At 35.8% G+C, this 24,272-nt stretch overlaps 2 protein-coding genes across 3 annotated transcripts in view; both read right to left on the bottom strand.

Annotated features, from left to right (window-relative positions):
• Nucleotides 1-10,746, bottom strand: part of LOC121430496 (tyrosine-protein kinase SRK2-like) — a 58,046-nt gene extending 47,300 nt beyond the window's left edge. The window contains exon 1 of one of the 2 annotated variants that reach the window (XM_041627780.1): nucleotides 10,115-10,746. In XM_041627780.1, coding sequence (XP_041483714.1) covers nucleotides 10,115-10,536 — 422 coding nt within the window. In that variant the 5' untranslated portion in view covers nucleotides 10,537-10,746. The remainder of the gene's footprint in view (nucleotides 1-10,114) is intronic. The other variant, XM_041627779.1, reaches the window with a different exon arrangement.
• A 5,541-nt stretch (nucleotides 10,747-16,287) lies between these two features.
• On the bottom strand, nucleotides 16,288-23,924 carry LOC121431274 (uncharacterized protein C8orf74 homolog). The gene is made up of 5 exons (XM_041628783.1): nucleotides 23,868-23,924; nucleotides 19,888-20,086; nucleotides 18,466-18,692; nucleotides 17,422-17,589; nucleotides 16,288-16,858 (listed from the first exon to the last, which is right to left on the bottom strand). Exons 1-5 carry the CDS (start codon nucleotides 23,922-23,924, stop codon nucleotides 16,589-16,591), a joined length of 921 nt encoding a protein of 306 aa, XP_041484717.1. The 3' UTR covers nucleotides 16,288-16,588.
• Between the last annotated feature and the right edge of the window lie 348 nt (nucleotides 23,925-24,272).

The raw sequence follows: 24,272 nt of genomic DNA, 5'->3' as shown, positions 1-24,272 counted from the left end.
GTGTTCGACACAGCTCGCGGATCACACTGATCGCGTTTACACAGCATAAAATTGCCGTGTTGAGCACGGCTCGCGTGTCGAACCCCCGAGCCGTGTCACTGTGTAAACACGGTATTTGTCCAAGCACATATCAAAATTGGACTTGCCTTGAGCAGGACTTTGCAACAATTTTGAATACAAAATTGACTCTTCCATTTCTGTAAAACTTTAAAGAGATGAAGGGCAGCATTAAAGAGAAATTCCAGTAGTTGCAGTAAACACTGATTTCATGAGAAAGTCTGTAAAACCAGGCTTAATTGTCAGAATATCATCGAGGATCTAGATCTGGTACAGTTACATAAACTGAACTTTGTGAAATCTTGAAATCTACGCTGAAAAACGTTCACACTGAAGATTACCAACACAGATAGGCACACGTGGGACAGTGTATTATTATTGCTGGAATAAAGACCCGACGGAAGTGACCGAATCCGCGCTTATTTTGCTTATTTCTTAGCAATTACACAATTTCTTCCAGGATCCTCTGGCACATATTTTTTATTCATACAAACAGACACTTGGGTGGTCATTATATCAGATTCTGTAAAAAGTCATTTTGAGATCGTTACCAAAACTGGAATTTATCTTTAATCCCATGCAGTCTCTCCTTCGAATCTTAATACCTGTTGATGACTCTTCCAATTCCAGAATGCTACAATTATAATGAAGCAAATATTTCAGGTAGCTTCCAGCACAGTTTGGAAATATTTTGAAAACAAAATGGTCTGTCTTGCATCAAGTCCAAAAATCAACTTATAAAAGGAAACAATCAGGCATTATTTAGATTCCTAAACTTCCTGATCGTTCATAGCATGTAATATATCATCATGGATTAATGTCATATGAGATAGAGGGCAAACAGTGAACTTGACCGACTAGCTGACAGACTGACCGACCAAGGGGGTACACTCTTTAATATGAAGGTCAATGTGGGGTTATTATAGTGCAAGTCATACAAGAGAAAATCTGATAGACAATAGAGGGGTGTGGCAGATGTCAGGAATGGATTTGAGGCCTAGCTGGGCCCCGTCTTAAAAAGAGTTACGGTTGATCCAATCAATCGTAACTATACGGAAATCCAAAATTGTCAAAATTTTTTCTTCAAAGGAAATTTGAAAAATGTCCTAAACAAAGAAGAACACACCAAATTGCCAAGAATATCGATGAATGTATGGATATACATTCATATCTAGAATTTCTTTGGAAGAAACATGCATTTTATATGTTGACTTTGCTGACTTTCCACAGTTGCGATTGATCAGATCAATCGCAACTCTTTGTAAGACGGGGCCCAGAAGTTCCAAATCAAAGAGGCTGATAAAATGTTTCCCCCATGGAATTTGTACACGTGACTCACTCTGAAGCAGAGGCCTGCTAAAATCTGGCTCAAACATTCAACCTCACAGTTTGGATTTTTAAGTGGAGACACACCTCTAGTAGTTGAGTTGAGGCCAAAATTGCCGGCCTTGACCTTGGCTTCGGGCCAGTTACATGTACATGTGCAAGGTCTATGGGAGAGTTTTCTCTGCCGGCCTTGACTACAATACCGATCAGTGCATGTATACCAGACCAGAAAGAGAACAAACACAGGTAAAATGTATGTTTGTGAAACTATATGTTCTGTACAACATCCTTGTTGGGTCTTCTACACCAACTTTAGGGACCCAACCAGTCCATTCACTATAGCTGAGCTTTGAGTTCTTCTTGATGAGAACCAGCCGTCGGATGCTTGCCTGGTATCAGTAAACGCGATGCCCATAAGACAGGAATCTATTAATTGGGACTCATTATAACACACACCTCCGGGGAGAACAAGCAGGGAAATCACGCTAATAAACTGGAGACGTAAGCAGACAAACAGTGCGTACGTACATACGCTACTGTACTGGAGACTTGGGGCTGGGGCTCAGGGCTGTGGCTCGGGGATGTGGCTGGGGCCAGGAATGGGGCTCACATTACTCAATCCATTTTCATTTTAAATTTAACATTGCAGCATAGTTCAAGGTTATTAAAGTCCCTATAAAAAATCTAAATTTTCATCTACAATTATTTTGTAATTATTGTAAACAATAAACATGTTCAGTTTTGTCCTTTGACCTTTGTATCATCTATGTTCTAAACCAATGAAATAAATAATATGCAGCAAATTTACCATTGATATACCCCCATATTCTTTTAATAAAACATTTGACACAATGGTATGATCGATCGAGCATCAATCATATATCATTTCAAATTAGACCTTATTTTAAACATACATTGTAGCAGCATAAAAAAAATTAAACCAAAATTTTACAACTGACTCAAAGGTTCTGTAGAGCATCAATCCTCTTTCATTTTAAATTTAGACCTTATTTTCAACAGCGGAGTATAGAAGATTTGAATGAGAATTCTAAATATGCAGCAAATTAAGCAATCTCCATTTTTAAAACCCTGACTCAATGGTACTACTGTAGAGCATCAATTTACGCACATCTACACCCAGCCTTAACAGCAACTGTTTGGGTTCCGGCAATCTAATTCACCCAAAATTATCTCCCGAACCGGCTATTCTTAACGTGAGCGACATCTTAAATAGATCATGAGTCACTTTGACATCATTACGACGTCAACGTGGCAACCAAACAATAAGCATCTGCTTTGCTTGGTCCGACCAGACAGCATGGTTGGATGTACATCTTGGAGTGGACAATAAGAAAATAGTGCTTCATTCAAAGTTTAATCAGAATTGGTCGGAGATTGTAAGAATTATGGAGAGTGTTGGATACCTCTTGGATGTGATGTCAATGCGAGATAATAAACAATAATAATAAGCCTGAAAAATCTTTTTTTCATATGGTACATGTAATACATAATGTACATGTAGCTTCATAACTGAAGAGCTTCATGAAGGTGTCCTGAGATTTACATGTACGCCTACAGGTAAATGGATTCAGCAAACTCACAACAGGATACAGAAATTGATAACCTTGCCAATGTACATTACACAATCTGCTTTTAATAATAATTGTACATTTATATTGCGCAATATGTACTCAACTGCGCATTATGACATCATTACCCAGCTATATAGTCGTGCTGCCTACATGTACAGGTGCTGTGGCATTCAAGGAATTAATCCTGCTGGGTATTCACCACACCTGGGTTGAGTGCAGCGAAATGTGGGTAAATTTCTTGCTGAAGGAAAACACACCATGGCTGGGAATCAAACCCACGTCCCTCAGATTGAAAGACGATAGTCATGACCACTAGACCACAACGCCCCCGCACGACTTTCAACTTTCCAAGAAGTACACAATACATACTGTAAAGCAACATACAGGTTACACAGAATATCAAAATACCCACAAAACAATGCAAAAATTCTATGAATATATACTTGTAGTCTGTCTCTTAATTCTCATTCTCTTGGAAACAACTGTGCATTCTACACTTGGCTTGACATCACCAACACAATTCAAGGGCAATGGGACTAGAGTCACACATGATCCTGGTATCAATTCCTGTTCCTTGGTTTGCATGTAAATTAGTTTCAGGGTTATCAATGCACAGGTATGACATGGGAGGTGAGGACAGTATTATGGACAAAACAGTGGCTGCAATTCTATACCTTCCCAATTTAGAACATTCTGAATGACTCACTCAAAATGCATAAAAATTTACAAGCAAAATGGCAATACATGTACATAATATCCTGACCCCATGCACAGAATTTGACAGAAAATACTCTCCTTCATAAATTGTTTTAACTTATATGCCCCCCCCCCCTGAAAAAAAAAAATTACCGCAATATATATCCGAATTTGGTGAATGAAAACAGTCGTCATAGCCCAGCACACCTACATACATGTAGATTATAAAAATGATTAATTACTAATACCTGTATACAAATGTGTGTGTTTATCCTTATTATCAAAATGGTCCCTGACAATTGTGAATAAATGGATTTAAGTTTTGAATAAAAAAAATCAAAATTGAATATCAGACTTCACAAAGAGTAGGCCTTCTATTGAAGCCTATACATGTATGTACATGTACAGTAGGCTGTACTTGTATTATTAAAGCATACATGTAGTTTATCATTTTTCATACTTTTATTATTTTATCTATTCACAAATTCAATACCAATCAAGTTAGAATTTCACTTAAAAAACACTGCAAACTGATATTAAAGTCTAGGCCTATGTACAATGTAAGTACATATTAAGTCAAAGTCATGCCTGCAAACTTGTGCACATGGCATTCAGTTGTCTTATCAGATTAATACAAAAAATACTTAAAACCAGGGATTAAAAAATTCACACTTTCAATAAAATTTCTTAACAGATGGCGAGTACCATGAAATTGACTCTCACTCAATTCCCATCCATTCTTGATATGGATATGGAACTTGTTTGTGTACAATCCAAGAAAAAATATTAAGATGACTCATATCAACTTCTCCTCACAAACACACACTGACACAAACAAAGACTGCTTTATTTACACTCTGCTAGACGAGAATAACAAACAAAGAAAGGGCAAATAAATCTAGTGGTATGAGCTCAGGGGGAAAAAGTGTGGAGTAGCAAATTGAGCCTGGACATTGCAATTGATATTGCAGGTATACATGTAGGTCTACTACACTGTAAACACTACATTGTACATGTACATTGTATGCACATGTGGTTGGCCCTACATGTATGTACAGTACATGTACATTAGCCCATGTGCATTTCTAATCTACTTTTACCGGTAGGTTTATAGTCTATGAACATGTGATGTAATTATTTAGATTTACACAAATCTCAAGTTGCACATAATTCAAATTTTCACACTTGTAAACAAAAATTTGAAAAATTACTCATGAACATGTAATGTTATTGTATACAGTCATGTACACTTTTTATTAATTTATAAAGCTGCATACAGCATGTACAAATTTTTCTGTTTAAAAAAAACATCTTTGTAATGAATCAAATGGGCTCTACTGCAAATTTCTACAAATTTCATGAGGGTTGTTCTATTTTTTTTTAGAACTGCAAACCACCATAATGTGAGCCTGTGTGCTGTTCTTACATTACATGAATCTTTTGCATAACCTACCTTCCTACCTTTTTGAAGTGGGACGGTTTCCAATGCAAATATTTTTTCATAACATGGATGTTGACAGTAACATTCCAAACATTTTATTTGGTTTGATTCCAAACATACATGTATTTGGTTAAAAAAATGTATGAATACTTAATCCTTTATTATTTCAAAAGGCTATTGCACAATTTATACAGGACTGTACATGTACATGTAAGCATCCATGGGCATTTTCCTACCCCACCCCTGACTTAATTTGTCATTAATAAAAAAAGGGAGGTTCCTTTAATATTAATGTTTAGAAAAAAGATTTGCTGCCCAAAATGTTAAAAAATCTGGGATCTACCATTGGATACACAAAATACAAGAGAGAAAATTATGTCCCGAGTTTAATTTCTTTTAATAATACAGACACAGAAAAATCTGTCAAATGTATACCAACATGCTCACTAGTACACCTCTTAAAATCCAGTTTTCTTTGATCATAGGGAGTCAACCAAAAGGATGCCTTTTCAGGTGTGGACTTTGAGACTGTACGTTCATGTAGTAGGCCACACCATTTTGTACAATAATTAGAAAAAAAGCTACCCTTCTCAAATATTTTTTGGTTGTGGGTGTGTGTGTGTATGGGGATAGCTGGGGATATGTATGAGGATAGCCTTTACAAAATTATGTGTGTAAGGGTCACCCACTCATGTGACCCAATACAGTTCAGAACAGAGTATCAAACCCTTTTCATAAACCTATCCTCCAATTAGCTGCCTAAGAGTATTGCGGATAATTCAATAAAAATTATGTTCACAAACTCCGAAAATAATCCGCACTATTTTTACGAGCGCCCATCCTGAAAAAGGCGGATAATCGTCGTGACAACTGGACACGCCCCCTCCGATGCGGTGGTGTTGGAAAAGGGTGACCTTGTGACCGCACCATGGCAATTATCCGCATTATTTGGAAATGCATTCATAAAGTCAAAATCTGGTCCCGATGCTGCTATTACTGTATGCAGATAATAGCAGCATCAAAATAATGCGGATACATGTAACTCTGGTCCTCCTCCGACCAAATTATGCTGCTATTAGCCGCATAATTGGGTTTATGAAAGGGGTATTAGGCACTACTCTGCCATCAGTAGAACTTGACATTCTGAATTCTGAACTCAATGTTTGTTGTTTGGAGCGTCAATAAAAACAGCTCATCCTCTTCAATCATTTTATGATGTGTTTGCTTTGTCAACAGAAAGCAGTTTCATAGAACAACTGAATCAGCAAAACTTTTACAATCATCTATCTTTAAAAGCACATGGTGCAATGAACAGTAAAAAAATAATGTACAAAATGGTGCTTTCATGCTCATAAAGCCATAACATAAAACTTTTTAGTGGCTCAGGTTTGCTGCCAGGATATGTCTTTATTATGAGGTACATGTAGATTGTTGGTGCGCGGAACATTATGAAGCGTATCTCTTCATACGCATCCTCAAAGGCCCAGATGTGAGACCAGGGAAAATACCAAAAATATTGTTTACGCACAATTTCTCCTGTAAATTCAATCTCTCAGATACAATGACATTTGACATCTTTGGGAGCCCATCTGTGCAAAATTAAGGAGCCCAAGTAACATTTTGTGTTGAGCCTCCAAACTTTAATTGAACAGAAGAAAAAAACAGACTTTGTACACATAGGCCTACATACATATATACTGTACTGATCATAAACAGAAATCTGTAGCATTTGAATGAATTCTTCCTATATCATGCACAGTTGCACACACATAAAAGTTGAACTCATTTTGAATTTCAATTATGTCTTGGGAAATGCAATTAGTGAGCCGAAGGTTGTAATAATAGCGGCCAACTCCAGATGAAATCGAACTGCCATATTGCAGTGCATAGGTGGAATATGAGGATCCCAGTTATTAGTTTTCAAGAGGAACAAGGGGCATGGAGTAGCCAGTGGATGTAGATCTTGTTTAAAGGGGAAAGTCCAACCAAACTCCAAATTTTTACTGCTTCGGCGGGTCAATTTACCTGGGGAGGGTCCAAGGGAAATATTATAAGATATTGAACAGCAAATGTTCCCAATGATTATTGTACACAGAGAAAGAACATAAATTTACACTAAGTATAATTATAGGGCCTACATGGCAGTGTAAAAATGCAAAACATCTGAGTGAGTGAGGTAAAAAATGAATGAATGAACGAAAAAACGAACCAATGAACGAACAAATGAACAATGGATATAAGAAAACAAGGTAGCAGTGCTAATTTGTTTTTATTTTTTAGCTTTGTTGAAGGACTCTATGAAAATAGCCATTTTTGCCAGTGAAATGAAGAGCCTTTGTTCAACTTTTTTCTGCAGGGCCTGCAATTTTTAACACACTGTATATTAAAGCCTGGCATTGCATGGACAATAAGACAAGTAATTGATAAACAGTGTGACTTGGCTTGAGATCTTAAAATCCAAAGTCCTTGTTTTCATACTCAATAAGCTTTGGTCATTAATTCCATTTATCTCTATTGCCCATCACAACAGCTGATGATCACAAAATGGTCATTAATCAGGCAATTGAACAAGTCAAGAATAGCCTTCCTCAAATGTGCCCTCAATCTGTCACTAGTACATGTAGGCCTGTACACTGTACTACATGTACATGTAGGTCCAAGAAAGACTTGTGCATACATGTACAAAATGTAGTATGCTCAATAAACCTGATTCATGCTAGTTTCAGTTAGGGAGTAAATATGGATCTGGGCCGTCTTACAAAGAAAAGAGCTGCAATAGATCCGATCAATCACAAAGTAAAGTCAGACATCTAAAATGCACAAGTTTGTTCAAAATATTTCATAGATATTTATACGATTCATACATTCATTCATTGTTTTCTTGAAAATTTAATTAGCTTCTTTATATACAAAGGCCATTGTGCAAATTTTCTGGAGTAAAACTTATGACATTGATGGATTTTCCATACAAGGTTGATCAGATCAATTGTAACTCTTTTTGGGCGCGTCGTGATCCAGTGGTTTTGACTCTTGCCTTTCAAACAGAGGATCGTGGGTTCGAATCCTAGCTGCGGCGTGTTTTCCTTCGACAAGACATTTATCAACACTGTGTTGCACTCAACCCAGGTGAGGTAAATGGGTACCGGCAGGAAATAATTCCTCAAAAAGCTGTGTGCACCTAAATCAGTAGCCCAGATTAGCCAGGTAATGATAATAGCAGGGCCCCCTGGGAGAACAGTTTTTGGATTACTATTATTTTTAAGATGGGGCCCTGATCTGATATCTACAGTACTACAGACCTGTACAAACTATCATGGCCATAGATTGCATTGGATTAAATCAAGCCCTAACTTTTCAAACATCATCCATTACATGTCTACATTGTAGATCCATGTTAATCCATTTTAATCCAAAGAGGAAATAGTTTCCGCAAGTCAATTGAATTTAGAAGTGGAAATTGTCTTCCTAGGGCCATTCTCTTTTCTTCCCTCTTTTTTACTTGTCAAAGCATTTTTTTAAAGTTGATTCTCCAAATTCAATTTCTTCCTTGCTACCAGTTTTAAAACCAAAATGATCTACAGTATTGCAAATGAAGACAGTTTTTACTTTGAGAAATTACAGGAAAATTGTACAACTCTGAGTAGTTGCCTCCTTATGATTGGGTGGGTCCTGTGACTCCTGTCAAAACAGGGGATTAGTGAAGACTGATGACAGGTCAAATGCAACTTGAACCTTGAACCTTGCAGAATAATTCCTTTCAGCAGCTTCAAAGCTATCCCGGGATGAAAACATTCTGTGTATCAGTGCGAGGTGCCATGGTGAAGTCATTTGAAATTTCATCCATAAAATATGATTAGCGATCAGCTTTGGAGATTATATACAGATCTAGCCTATTAAACAGTAAGATCAGAATTTATTAATACTCGTATCAAAATAGAGTCAATTCATTTTGGCCCAAACACTAATTTAAGACTTTTTTGCACTTTTCATTTTTGTTTACTCTAATTTTAATTTCATAATTTTTTTCCTGTTTTTGTGTCATGTTTTGGTTGATTACGTGTACTTTGCAAATTCATCTTGTATTATTTTGCATTGTCCAATGCCTTGCTGATAAGCAGCTTTTAGCTGATGTATGTACTTTAAATGTAGCTCAGGCTTTTAAACCATGATAAAATAAATAAACAAATCAAATAAAAAGATAACAAAATGGTATTAAAGCCTTCAATATTGATCGTAGATTACATTTTGAATCTGATTGGAAATTTCAAGTTCATATCCATGTCAACTCCCAATATGTTTGTTCTGGTGTTTCATTACATAAATCACTTCAATTCTTAATTTCACTCATCGCAAGAAATACAAAACAAAAGAATCACATTCATTCACTATACATATATTTTTATACAAACATAAATAGAAAGTAGATAAAACATTTCATAAATATGAATTTAAGCATCATATATTATTAGCAAAAAATGTCTTCCCTTGATCCTACACATTATACAAGGCTAAACACATGAAAAAACAAGATGCAATATATTTAATGGAGAATATAATTCACATATGCCTACACTTAGGGATTGGCAAATTTCCCTCTTTTGTCGTATTGTCTGAACTACAGTACTGTTCAATATTATTTTGAGCTTTAATTTTACTTGTCGGCCCTACATACATGTACATGTACAGGTGAGGTATGTAGTGTAAAAACTCATCGGAAGAATTTCCTACCCAACGGAATGGAAAAGAGATATATATGCAACCACTGATGGAGTTAGTGATGAAGCTGTGAAAAAAAGAGAGATGATTAAAACATCAAGTGAAAAGAAGAAATAAAACTTATTAATAATTCTCTATATTCATTATGATGGGGAAAGAATACATAAATCGAATTTAAGATTATTGAATATTTTAACCTAAAAACAAGTCAAGAGACATGAAATTAATTATTCACGATATAGAGGGTCTAGATAAGATTATAAACTTGAAGATATTTCGAACTTACGGTTCTGATTCTAAAGATTGCACTTTAGCCACATAATTACACGGGATGTAGCCTTCTAAACCGGTGAGTCTCGATCTCGCTAACCACCAATCACCAGAGTCATTCTGAACTTCTAATTCTTCTCCTTTCTTAAAACCTAAATCATCTTGAGTCCTCGCTTCATAGTCAAACAGGGCTACATATCTCTTCAGATTGGATGGCTCATTCCGACCGCTAGGCCCAGCACTTGGTCCTATATTATAAGATTGGTGTGTTGTGCTATGTGGAGGAGGTGCGTTCACCACGATGTGCGACCCCGGAGCTCCGGGCGCAGACGTTGACTGCATCCCGACATCATTACCTCCAGATACCTGCGTTGCTGGGGATGGATTATAATGTTTATCGCTCTTTGTGAGTCCTAATCCACGCAAACAATTCCCCATGGTGAAAACAAGGATATATCCAATGTCACAATCCTAAAATATGTGAAGAATACTATAAATTTCCGACAGAAATAAGTTACAGTCCTTCCATGGTTGACACACTGTCACTGGCTTCGACATCAATTCACACAATAACCAATGCACTGAGCTTGAGGAATTCAATCGGGCGGACGTCATTCGTGTACAATGGGTGTTCCCTCTTATGCCAAAAATACACGTTATTAGTAATGACCTAACCACTCTCTCTCAGCGCTGCATTCGCGGCAAATATAACTAGTTCGGTTATCATAATCTTTGTTATTTACATTTGATAAACAAAAGCATTTGCATTTTCTTATCTACAATAAAGGATATTTGCAACTCATCGCGACAATACTTATGTTGTATCGTGATAAAAGATGGTGCAGAAACATTGCGCATGGATACATGTATCTGTAAAGAGCATTGAAATCTCTCTACGACGAATAATGGTTGGAATAATTGAACACAATAAATCAATATTTTTCTTCGAATTTATTTTAATCTAAACGCGATATGAGAAGACTTCTTATTGAAATATATGAAGAAAGGTCGTAAAATGATAATAATTCTAACTTTTTAGGGTGTCTCAATTCATAAACACAAGAAATCGACATAAGTTGACCAGTGCAGATGTGGTCAAGATGATCATGGGTTAATGTGGTTATGTGCGTGGAATTCGTGGCGCCGCGAGCGTTCAATGGCGCCGCGCCAGTGGTGGTGGTGGTATTGGTATCTACTGGATGAAGTGGTGGTATTGGTGTTAGAGCTGGTGGACATTGTGCATTCATGATGTTTAAGGTTATTTCGGTAGATATATTGGTGGTGATAGTTGAAATGTTTAATGTAGTGTAAATTATATGTTATTTTCCCCTTATTGATGCTATTTTTTTTTTCATTTGAATTATGTTTCCGTCAATATGATTTCTCTTTTTCTTTCCTGTAATACATGCATGTACGCATATAGTAAGTCGACTATAATTTCTTCTTTTCCAAGGGGGATCCACAATTTTACAAGCTTTGCTTTTTAGTGGATCCCCCTCATTTCCATTTCCATTTATGCTCTTTATTATACTGTTGATTTGTTTTACGAAGTAAGAATGCCCTTCTGTAAAATTGTATTTGATTTGTATTGTTTTATATTACTTTGTATTATATTTTGAATGGAAATTAAATAAAAGAATTGAATTGAATTGATATGACATGGCGCCCAGTTGTAATCCCTGTGAAACAATCATTTAAAATATGATTTCAATAATACTCAGTCACCAATCTATTTTTCTTTCTTCATTTTTTTCTTTCTTTTTTTTTCTTTTTTAATTCTTTTTGGGGCATTATTATAGCACTGTCATGGTCAAAAGGGACGTCAAAAATAGCGAAAACACATATTCTAAGATACAAAATAATAAGTGTATACTAGTAAATGGTTCGGAGTCGAGATAATGGAGCGTTCTGTATTGAGAATGATTAATAATAGATCCAATTTGTAATATGCCAAATCCATTTCATAGAGTGTTAAAAGAGCAAAAGGCAAGTGATTTTTTTTTATTATTATAATTATATAATTAATTCAATAGGGTTCATGTAGATTGTTTGGTTATTAACGGTTATATATTGAAAATGGACTTACCATCCGAAAGAAATTGTTTGAAGAAAAAATCAGAAAATGCAATAGTGGGCACGATCATGCAAAAGTTTGAGCGAAATCAGAGAAACAATGAAAAAATGTAAATTGTCGTATTTAGTCTGTACAAAAAAAATCAATATATGGAAATGGGAAACTTATCAATTAAACAATATTTAAGGAAAAAAACAATTTCTCCGAAAATTTCTTATAAAATATTGTACAAACTGTATATTAATTCAGAATGACATTTTCTTTTATGAGAATAAGAGGATGTATACTACTAACGTTTATATTTCCGTCTACTGCACATAGGAAAATATACTTAAAGGAAAAGTCCACCCCAACAAAAAGTTAAATCAAATTAAAAGAGAAAAATCTAATAAGCATAACACTAAAAATTCCATCAAAATCGGATGTAAAATAAAAAAAGTTATGATTTTTAAAATTTCACTTAATTTATATGCATATTCTGGTCGATATGCAAATGAGGGGACTGATTACATCACTCCATGGGCAATCCATCCGGTTTTTTACGGAAAATAAATACTATACTATACTATACTCACTATTTTGGGGGGATTTCATTATGTTATATTTATAATTTCTACCCATTGTCATGTAAAAAAAATTATCCCCCCCCGGACATGTGGAACTACCATTGTTTTGACATTTTGTGGTTCAGTCAAATAGGTCATTATTGTTGAATCTGTAAAAATAGATATTTATTATGTAATTCAAACAATAAAAAAGAAAATAATGAGCGATGGACATCATCGACTCCGATTTGCATATCACTGATTTGTGCATATATTACTCTTCTGTGCAAAAATAGCGAAACATTAAAATATAACTTTCTTATTTCCGATTTCGATGAAATTTTCAGCATTCTGCTTGTTTTATTTTTCCCTCTATTAATTCAAATCCACTGTTATCTGGGGTGGACTTGGTCGGACTTTAATAGAAAATCACACAAATTCTTGATAAGGAATTAAATTACGACAAATATCAAATTGAAGATTTATTCCTATCACATCACCTTTTACAATACTTGATCAAATTTCAATTTTGGGATTTGCATCGTTGTTTTGCATCACTTTATTGTGCGAAAAGCAATAAAGGAACAGTGTAAGAATGACAATACATGTACATTTACAGAACAAAAGAGAGCTCAGGACATGGTCACATTACTGACACAAGCAGGGCAGATTAACATAATGTTACAGTTACATACTTAAACTACCAAATAAGATGGAACATTCGGTGAAAGTATAATAAACTGTTAATCATCAAGTAAATTTGTGATTAAAGTAATTATAGGCCTATACATATCTTTCAGATAAAAACCAAACATTAAAAAAATTAAGAACATGAAGTGAGTGGAGTCATATTAGCATGATTATACACTTTAAATTGAATGGACCTCAAATTAATCCAGACCGGGTGCAGCCACACCGGGGCCGGCCGAATTCCCGAACCAACTCGAATCTTGATGACGGAAAAAGTCGCCAGGACCCAAGTCACACCGAGAATCTGCCGGGCTCGAATACGACCACATATTCCCATTCCTTTACATGATGCATTAAAATATGAAAAATGATAATTGATGTCCATGTCAGGCATGTGTCTCATTTTACATGTAGTTCTCTGGTGTTAGCAAACGACCCAAAATACGCATGCTCTCGTAGTGATCCCAAAATGTTTTTGAAGGAGGTGGTTACTCACAAATAAAGAAAATTATTTTTTGTCTCCCGAAAACTTGACCTTTTCCCCCCACAAAAGGGTCATGAGCCAAAGATAAAGGACGTCCTTACAAAGAAAATACACTGAAAATTATTTTCAGAATGCCGATTTAAGTTCACAATAGAAGCACTAGCGTACCTACGGGGGGCAGACTGCCCCCTGACGAGTCACAACCCATGCAAGGGACGGATCCCCCCCCCCCCCCCGACTAGTCACAACTGATCCCTGGCCCGGTCCTTTGAACTTGGAAGATATTTTTTTTGCTTGTCCATTTTTTTTTCTGGTACGAAATCCTTTATTTTTTGGCGGACCAATTCCCCCTCCCCCCGTGGAAAATCCTAGGTACGCCCAGAATAGAAGCTATTATCTGGCTTAGTTACGAGAAAAGTGAAGACAATTTTTAGAAAATCACCGCTGCGCCGTATACACAATACAGGTCGGGCGCCATCTACGTTAATTACATTATAATTCTTGAATTCTCAAGGCAATTTTTTATCATTATTAGCTTATAGGTTCATCCCAAGATAATTGTGATAAAGGGGTGGGGGTAATGATTCTGTTACAAATTTCACTTCCTCATTGCCATTCTATCTTTCTATTATGCAACAGGTACCCCAGGCATCTTCTTATCAATCTCATTCTTCTCAGCCTCTTTTAATATCACTCACTTTTCTCTCTTAACCTCTCTTGCTTTATCCTTTCCTTTCTTTATCCCCCTCCCCTCTCTTTTCCCTTTCTTCCTCTCTCCCCTTTCTTTATGTATATTTTCTTCCTTCTCTCCTCCTTTTACCCTTTCCCCCATCTCTCCCTCTCTTTCTAGGCTGTAATTTTGTGCAATACATTTTTTATTGATAAATATTAATATCATTCTACAACCATTGGCAGAATAAATATTATCTTATTAAAATCAGGGAAATAGTAAATGAAGTATGCCATAACATCATCAGACATTGTTGGAAGGCTCCTTTTCTTTGTTTTGTTAAGGACCTGAGACAAAACAGTGAGTTTATTCAATCATTTTTGTCAAAATACAAAAACAATGAAAGAGAATTTTGTAATCAATAAATTTTATTTGTTCATAAATATACTAAACATTGTAATAAAATGAACATTACACTGTAACTATGAAATGACGATTGCAATTTCTAACTCATCACCAACAATTGACAAATATAAATCACCCCCCCCCCCCCCCCCCTGCCCAAAAAAGGACCACAGGGGTATTGTATTGCTTTCTGTTCACATGAAAGTAATATAATTTGATTGCAACTGCTTTTCGTTCAAAATACCAATGTTAAGTATCATATTGCCTCTAATAAATGCAGAAATAAAATAGAATTATAGACAAGCTTCACCAAAACGGAAATTAACTGTGAGAGAGATCCTTGACTGTACACCTTTTTCTTTTTAATCTCAGGGGGGGGGTTAAATGATATTGTCATGTTGTCAAGATACATTTGATAAGAATAATCAGGCATCAGACATAAGTAATCAGGCATAAAAAATCAGCCCTATGTTCAAACACTAAGTTTTATGTAACAAGGAACCTAGTCTACAAATGTAGACCACATCTGCAGTGTGTGTTTCACAGCTGATTCAAGGAGTCTGCACAGCAGACTAGGTCTACTGTGGCTGGCTCGCTTCGCTCGCCTTTTCAGTAAAGAGCGACTTTGAGAACGACTGGTGAACCTTTCTTATGCGGCTATACCACCGCCAATGGTGTATACCATTTACCAAAGAAAGGATCAGTTGTTCTTAAAGTCGTTCTTGTCTTACGAATAGCTTTATGAAACACCCACCCAGCAGCAGCAGCGCGCTTCACATGCTGAGATCCCACCTCACGAGCCATTCAGATACAAGGAACCAGAGGCTTCATCTTGACACAGTTTCAACCTCCATCAAAGCAATTATCAGTTACACTTGTATACAAGTAATGTAGCACCCACCTTCACATTCCCAATACAGAAAGACATAACAAATACAAATAATAAGCCAAAACAATGACAAAACATATTGCTCAACTGACAAAAAATAGCAACATTCCCAAATGTCATAACCTTACTACATGCCCAGTATATTGACAGAAATTTGTTACAGATCTACGGTTTCTCTGAATTCCCCCATCCCCACCACCAGTAGAAAATATTTGATTATCGTGTATGTTGGGCAATATGCCTGTTTCTAACTGTATGGACACATATCAATAATTAGAAAGGTTTTAATGCAGCCCGTATTCTGAAGTCTTGCTCAACTCACTTTGATCCTTGATCCAGTGGGTGTTTCATAAAGCTGTTCTTAAGTTTAAGACCGACTGCTGGTGATCCTTTCTTGTTGTAAATGGTAGATTAGTTGGCGATGGTTAAGCATGTAAGAAAGGATCACTAGTCTGATAAAGGTATGGAAAGCCAAATATGTATAAAAAAAGTGAGTATTTTATGTTTCTATACTGCCATTTTGCCATGCTTCAATTGTGAAGAAAACAATTCTTTTTTTTCAATTCCTAAGGATTTGAGCGCCAAACAGTATAAATTGAGACTATTGTTATAGATTTGTGTCATATCCATTTAACCATAATCAAACCACAGAATTATCAAATGACAATAAAATTGATCTGGTATTCGGAATACAGGCAGAATATTTTCCCTTCATGAATTGCTCTCTCCATTTTCACTTTGTCTTTGCAGATTTCTTGGATTTCTTTGACTTGGCTGAAGGCATGCCGTCGGAGCCCAGCTTGCCACCAGCCCTGCTCTTTGCCGACATCCTGGGTGGTTCTTTGGTCCTTGGGGGTGGGCCGAGGTGCTCTGGGCGTGGCAGGGCAGTCTTCTCAAGGTAGAATGAGAGGTCCTCCAGCGTACCTTCGACCCTCGTCTGGAGAAGCTTCTCGGTCTGCGAGGTGTGATGCTGGATCGCATCGTTAATCAACTCAGATACTTGCTGTGAATTAGGATGTATAGAGAAAGAGAGAGACTTTGTATGGTGAAATTGGTACGAGTGCAAACTCATATACAAGCAACTTTGTTAAGGTCGTATCGTTTGAGACCATAGAAAATATGTTTGACGGAGCAAAAAACTTAAACTAGAGTAGGTATACAATACACATTCTTAATAATTGTGTGGATTTGGGTGAATATTTGACCTATGGAATGACAATTTCAGCAAGTTTAACTTTACTTTGCACAACTAGACATAGATGTCTATGCAATAAACTCAACATCGTATCTGAGGGAGTGTTTTCCATTGTGACATTGCCTGCATCTATGAAACAGGGAAAGGGCACTGTCTTCGGTCATCAATAAAAGGCAAAGTCGAATCCACAATCTTTGGTTCGATAGGCAGACGCTTTACTGACCAAGCCTCCTGACCATTCGCTTCCTATTCTTAATGTTGTGGCTGAAAGTCTCTAATACCCTAATGCAAAATTTTCTTCTATGTCTTCTCTTTATTTTTTTAGTTTCAGCACTATTTTTTCATATCCAAAGCTAAAGTTTCCGACTTACCTGTCTGTCCAGGACTGTGTCTTTGGTGTCCTTGAAGGGTTGTTTCTCATCTATATCATTGAGAATAGTTTCTTCTTCTAGCTTGATCTGATTCAGTCTCGACTTCTCTTCCTCCTCTATTTCACTCATCTTTCTCTCATATTCCCAAATATTCAGTGGTTTGGCCTCCTAAATATAAGAAAACATCCCAGTAGCATATTAATCTACAGTTTTCAGCATTTCATAGCACATTTTCAGCACAAATCTCAATATTTAGAAGTATGAAGATTGAAATATGTATGTATCAATGGTGAATAGAGATATAATTTATTAAAGTCAAGGGGTGGGGGTAGACACAATAGACCCCTTCCCCGCACAATAGATTTGCTGCTCGAATCTGCATGCAAAGTGTTGAAGTGTTGCGAGTAATCTATGACCTTAAATGAAAATAACAATAATAGAGAAATTACGACATCATAATGATATTATCATAATATATGGGTACACTACATCAATTTAAATATCAAATTAACTGATTCCTTTAATACATAATGAACTGGATTTGATGTGTATAAATTATGTACATAGAATGAGATTACCCTGATCATCTCTATGCCAATATCTTTTCAGGAGTACACTCTATGAATTCAATCCTTCTGTAAAATGTTGGTGTCAGACTACCTATAGGACGACTTACAACTGAAAACCAGTGAAAGCCAGTGCATTGTGTGTAAACGTCTCTCCCATGTTTCATAAATGCAGGCTCTGTTACAATGGAAAACACTCCATCCCTCGGATAGGACGTTAAATGGAGGCCCCGTGTAGAGGAGAGTCACCACCTTTGCACGTTAAGAACCCATTGCACTATTCATATAAGAGTAGGGGGGAACCTCGGTGTAGTGGTCCACCTGCATTCCCCCCAATCAGTTATATCGGGAGGAGAGACCTGCGGGTCATAGTGATTCAGTTCGCTTTTCGCCTCCCAGGCAAACAAATATTAATAATTATTATTAATAAAACAAATTTTCAAGAGTGACGTTCAATGACACTGCAAAGTTTTCTTACATCAAGAGGATACGTTTCGGGTGGAGGCAGGACATCTAGATGTTGCTTGACAGTCATTGGTTCCCTCTCTGTGGTGAATACAATCTGGTAGAGTTGATAGTGAGCCATGTAGGTTTCAAACAAGTGACTGGTAAAGAGTCTAAGGTTGCTCTCACTTATTGCATTCTCATTCAGGTACCTCTGTGAGATTTCTCTGTAGATCTTGATTGCTGCCGAGAGTGGTTGACCTGAGTGTATAAAGGAAAGAATTTGTCAGATTGTGACATCATTGGCTTAGGTAGGCAAATGTATGTAAACTTCAAAATGTTTTAATCTCATTTCACATCTGATTTGCTTACTATTATCATTTTTTTCTAATAATCATTTGGTCATAACAATAAGTAATCATAAACATGTAAACATTTGAACAAATGAATGCAGATAAACTTTACAAAGTATGGTACAGAAAGGCTGTAAAGCTTTATCTTTCTATTACATTGATTCCACTAAACATGTTGGAATGTACAGTTCCATGTGATTTTAAGAGATGAACAAGCATTCTAGGAGTGTTTTTTAGACAAGTTTCTTTGACTTTGATTGGCCAAGCACTGTTCATATCAATGTTAATTGTCATATAAAACTGATTTTGTCAGATAAAAATGTTGAACAAGCCCTTTCATGAAACCCTCCCGAGGCAATAAAAACCGCCTCAAATCCATTTGGAAATGCTGATGACAAAATTTAAGTTCTAATAAACATATGTTATACAATTTTGGATCAGAATGATCAGGGGCCTGTTGCATAAAACTCTTTACCTGAGAAAACTGAGGTTAATCTGATTTCTGCCATTGACTTTAACACAGGACGAAAACTCTGGTAAAAACAACCTGAGATTTCTCAGGTAAAAAGTTTTATGCAACGGGCCCCTTTTATCTTTATTATACTGTTAATCAAATAAACTGCACCCCCACCCTCCGAAAAAGAAAAGAAAAACATGAATGGTATTGCAATCACATGTTCAGCTAAATCATATCATCTGAATGTTTTGTGTCATATTTTGAAAGTAAAGCCATGAAGTGTGATCCTTTTCAGCGGGGCTTTTTCACTACTTTTACCAACAACATATAATTGATGATTATTCATTTCATTTTCCAAACAAACCGTATCCTGGTAAATCAGGAAGCATTTCATGAAAAGACTTGGAAGTTTTATCTAACAAGTCCCATTTCATCTGACGATTACCATAGTTAAATTGATCCTCACCCAATTAAAATCAAGGACAGTTGTCTGATCCAACAACATGTCAGACTAAAAGGTCGACAAAGGATTGAACCTTTAATACCCCCCCCCCCCCAAAAAAAGGGAAAAATCATATGTATTCATCACTTTACCATTTACAGATGGGTGGAACCCATGGCTGTAAGCTTTTCTAATAATAATTACCAATTGTTCCTTTCTGAAACTCTGATGCAACCTGTACAAGGGCTGGTATTTGTGACCATGGGACGCCCTTCTGAGCTCCAAACATGAGACTCTCATAAAGAAAATCAAGAAGAATTGATTCTCTCATCTGAGCATCTTCATCAAAATCAGCCATTGTCCAGCCAAGGAACTCTCCAAGTCGCAACCTTCCATCTGTTTTCTGGGAATTTTGAATGAAAAAAAATGAAAAATTCTTAAAATTTAATCATGTTAGTCTAATTGTGGAATTTCCCATGCACTTATCGATACAACAACCTTAAATTACTAAGGATTAGATCTAATATCAGTTGCCACAAGAGCCGAGACATCTTTCAACATTGCAAATAATTTCTTGAACCATTATGTTCATGCAGTAAAAAGTGAGTGGCGCAGCAGTAAAAAAAAGGCGAACTAACATGTTTGCACGTTGGACCACCTTACTTATTTTTGTTAGACCCAACGTTAACTTACTCTAGGCCCTAGCACTAGTCTTAGGGTGTCTGAAGCCACACTGAAAAGTGTCAGCATAAAACGGACTGATTTTGGGGAATGATGGTAAAATATTTTGGGAAAATTCAGCTTACAAGATAAATGTGATTTGAATATATTTTCAACTCATTACAATTATTCAAGATGTATGGAAAGAGGAAAATAAGGGGCTTCTTTTGATGCTGAAAAAAGTTTATAGGGTCATTAGAAATGAGGATGAAGAGATAAATTTATGACAAATTCTAATTATTGTGTGTATTCAGAATTTCAGATTGCCATTTCCCCAGGCGTTTACGATAGGAAAATTAATTTTCTGCTGGGCACAATTTTTTTCTCTTAAAGTCATAATTTTACACTGTCTGTGATAATGTGATGTGATTTTCAAATTTAAAAAAAATTATACTATCAGAAAGAGCAGGTTTGTAATAAAAAACGTTTTTTATTAAAAAAAACAAATAAAACGTTTTTTATTGTTTTAAAACGTTTTAAATCGTTTTAAAACGTTTATTTCCAAGGAATGATGCAATTTTCTGTAAATCAATTAAACTTTACACTATATATAGCATGATTTAAGCTCTTGATGTTTTAAATAAGAGATGACCACAATTCTGTTAATGAATTTCCAACAGAAGAGTTCATATTTCCCCCAAAATCACGAAATCATGGAAATTGAATGCCTACAAAACAGAACACTTTTTAAGTAATTCGACATTTTATTCCTAATACATGAACATAGACATGTAGTCTCGAGGTATGAGGCTTGTCAATCGAGGGGGGGGGAGAAGAATTTGCACAATGGAAGAAATTGACATACATGGGGTTTCAAAGCTTAATTTCTTAACTGGTAAATCAATATGCTTTTATTTCAATTGAATCACTTATACCAATTTTAGTGCATGAAATACAAATTCAATTCAAATCTATAAAGCCCTTGAACTACCTTTTTTTTATAATTCAAGAATTATGATCAAATATATTTAAAAACAATCAGTAGGCCTATAGAATGTTTATTTAACCCTAATAAGACTGGGAGGGGGCTCATTCAGCCCCCCTCGTCATTTTTTTGGTGATAAATCCACTGCTCAATTTTTTTTTACCGCATCACTCACAGACTTTCCTTTTTCGAGTCTCACGCAACTTTTGAGACCAAAATTGCAACCCCTTGGTATGCGGTTCTGAAATTACGCAACATTTTGTAAGTGCATGCAGACCCAAAAATGCTCAAAACGTGAATTTGTGTACAAATCTAATGCAATAGTGTTTTTAGCCATAATTCATAAATGTGCCATTATTTTTCCTTTTACTGATTAAAATCAATTAATTTCACCTTGTTTATGGTCAAAATAAAGTCCCTGACTATTTCCATTGAAAAAAACAATAAAATACATCAGAAAAAAAATGTGATGTTGAAATTTTTTTTAAAGAACATTTGATCAGATTCCTATAAAGAGCCTGTAAACCAAAAATGATAATTTCAGGGGCATTGTTTAGTTAATAAGAGCAAACTTTTGATATTATGCATAAATTAGCAATGAGATTTATGCAAAATTTGATTTATATTTTTTTTAGATTATGCCATGGGTAATGCGTGTGCCAATTTTTGTTGTGATCCCGCGATCGACGGCCCAGATCATAGGGCCCCCCCCCTCTCAGTCTTCTTAGGAAACGAAATAGCCCAGTCTATTTATGTTACTGGTAATGTTTTTTTTATACATTTTTATATTTATGTATGGATTTTTAAAACTTTTTTATTACTAATAGAAATTTTTGACAATTTTCCAATCATTAACAAGTAAAAATAATGATACAGACAAATTTTGGCAAGAACTCACATTGGGTTTATACATGAAATCAATTTTTAAGCAATTCAGGATCTGTTAATATGCACTTGTGGTGTATATGTAACTGCATACCCATGCATACATAGCTGATTATCTTATACTGTTGAAAGTACTTTCTTCATCTTTATGAAGTGCAAAGTTATACCAACTTTTGTGTGTACCTCAAGAGTATGATGTCAGGTTTACAGAATTTGTAAAATATTATTGTGCTTGTGTAACACTTCCATTTAACTCAAGTACTTCTATTACATGTACATGTATTTTAGCTTATTCTAATAGTGTTTCTTTACCTGTCCAAAAATATGAGAATATTCTTAATATGCAAATTTATAACACACAAGTCTATGCGGTGTTTTAAAACACTGTTTTTTTTGTAAAAAAACGGGTGTTTTAAAACGAGTTTTAAAACATGTTTTAAAACGAGTTTTAAAACATGTTTTATTTAAAACACACCGTTTAAAACGCGCCAACCCTGAGAAAGAGTGTCAAATTAATTGACACCCAGTAGACAAGTTTTTGCATTTGGCATCTTAACATCTCTCAGAAGCTAAAAATTTGGATTTGTGTTTGTCCCATCTTTAAACTGTAGTGTAGGTCTACAGATGTTAGCCTATTACAGGAAGATGCTAAAAAATCTGTCCGATTTCACTTTATGATTTTGCACAGCACATTGCAAAATTACTATTTTACAAATAATAAAATATATTACGTGATTATAAATAATTAATATTATATCAATTATTTATAATTACGTAATATATTTTATCATTTGTAAAATAATATTTATCTATAAATTAATTTTTAGAACGGCATCGCTAACCGGAAGTACGTAATACATAAGCGGTTCAAGGGTTGACGCCATTGTTGTATTTGCGTTGTTTACATCGGTATTACATGTGGATCGAGGGGTCTACGCAACATCGGTCTGGTAAGAATCCTTTATTTTTTCCCCTTTTTTTCCAATGTTTTTTAAAACCTTCCTACGCATTAGGTGAAGGAAGGTGTAAAGTTAAATAAAATCACGAGCAATTACGTGATTTTTAATAAAAAAGATGGATTTCCAAGTGGCAATCCATCTTTATTATGGTGCTTCGCTATTAGTAAAGTGTCAAGACGTCAATGATGAAGAAGTATATGTCAGTTTGTCAAAAGTAATCATCATTTCGTCCTCAAGACTAAGCCAGACCCAGGCAAAGCCATTCAGGCAAAGCCAAGGCCGACCAAAGACAGTCAAACTTTTAGTTTCATTCAAAGACAATCACGGCCGCTAGCCTATGATTCAGTAAAATAAAAAACTGATAATGAAAGGAATATTTTACAAAAATTAAAAATCAATATTTCAGAGAGTTTTGGAGTGGTTATAAATTTGCATTAACTCATCTTAACAAAGACACTGCAAACAATGACAATGCAAGAAGAGCGTCCGCACACGTCAGGAAGCCCGAGCGGCCGGAGGGTTAGAGCTGCAGCAATACAAAATTATGAACGAGTGGGACTACACTTCACACAACAAGTTTTACCTGAATGTATTTTAATGAAATTTATAACAACCTGCAAAGCACTTGACTAAATCGATTTTTTTGTAATGAATTATACGCACTCCTTAATGATACACCTTTTAAAGAATCTTACCCCTAAATTTGCAACGCATTTCGCGTTTTCCACTGTGATACTGATAGTCTCGGCCATTTCGCTTCTGTTGCTATGCAACTCTATGATCGTGCGTTCGTAATTAAATTCGCGCAGAAGCTAGCCAGCTATAGCTAGCTAGCCGTGCGCTGATGCGCTGCCAGCGGCACAGGCAAATCGGCAAAATATGACGCGCTGCGTCCGTTTTTCGGCGGGGTGTTTGTGACGAATTTATTAATTAAAAAAATGAGAATAGACAAGACAAAGGAATTGACAGTTAGTGCAGGGAGACGGAGTTGGAAGTAAAGAAGGAGAAGGAAAGAAAGGAGAGGAAGAAGAAGCCAAATAAAGAAATAATTCGTCTGAATTGTCAGAGCTGACAATATGAAATCTTCTTTCTTTCTTTCT

This window comes from Lytechinus variegatus, chromosome 17, assembly GCF_018143015.1.
Source record: "Lytechinus variegatus isolate NC3 chromosome 17, Lvar_3.0, whole genome shotgun sequence".
Lineage (NCBI taxonomy): Eukaryota > Metazoa > Echinodermata > Echinoidea > Temnopleuroida > Toxopneustidae > Lytechinus > Lytechinus variegatus.
This window is presented reverse-complemented; position numbering and strand designations above follow the sequence as displayed.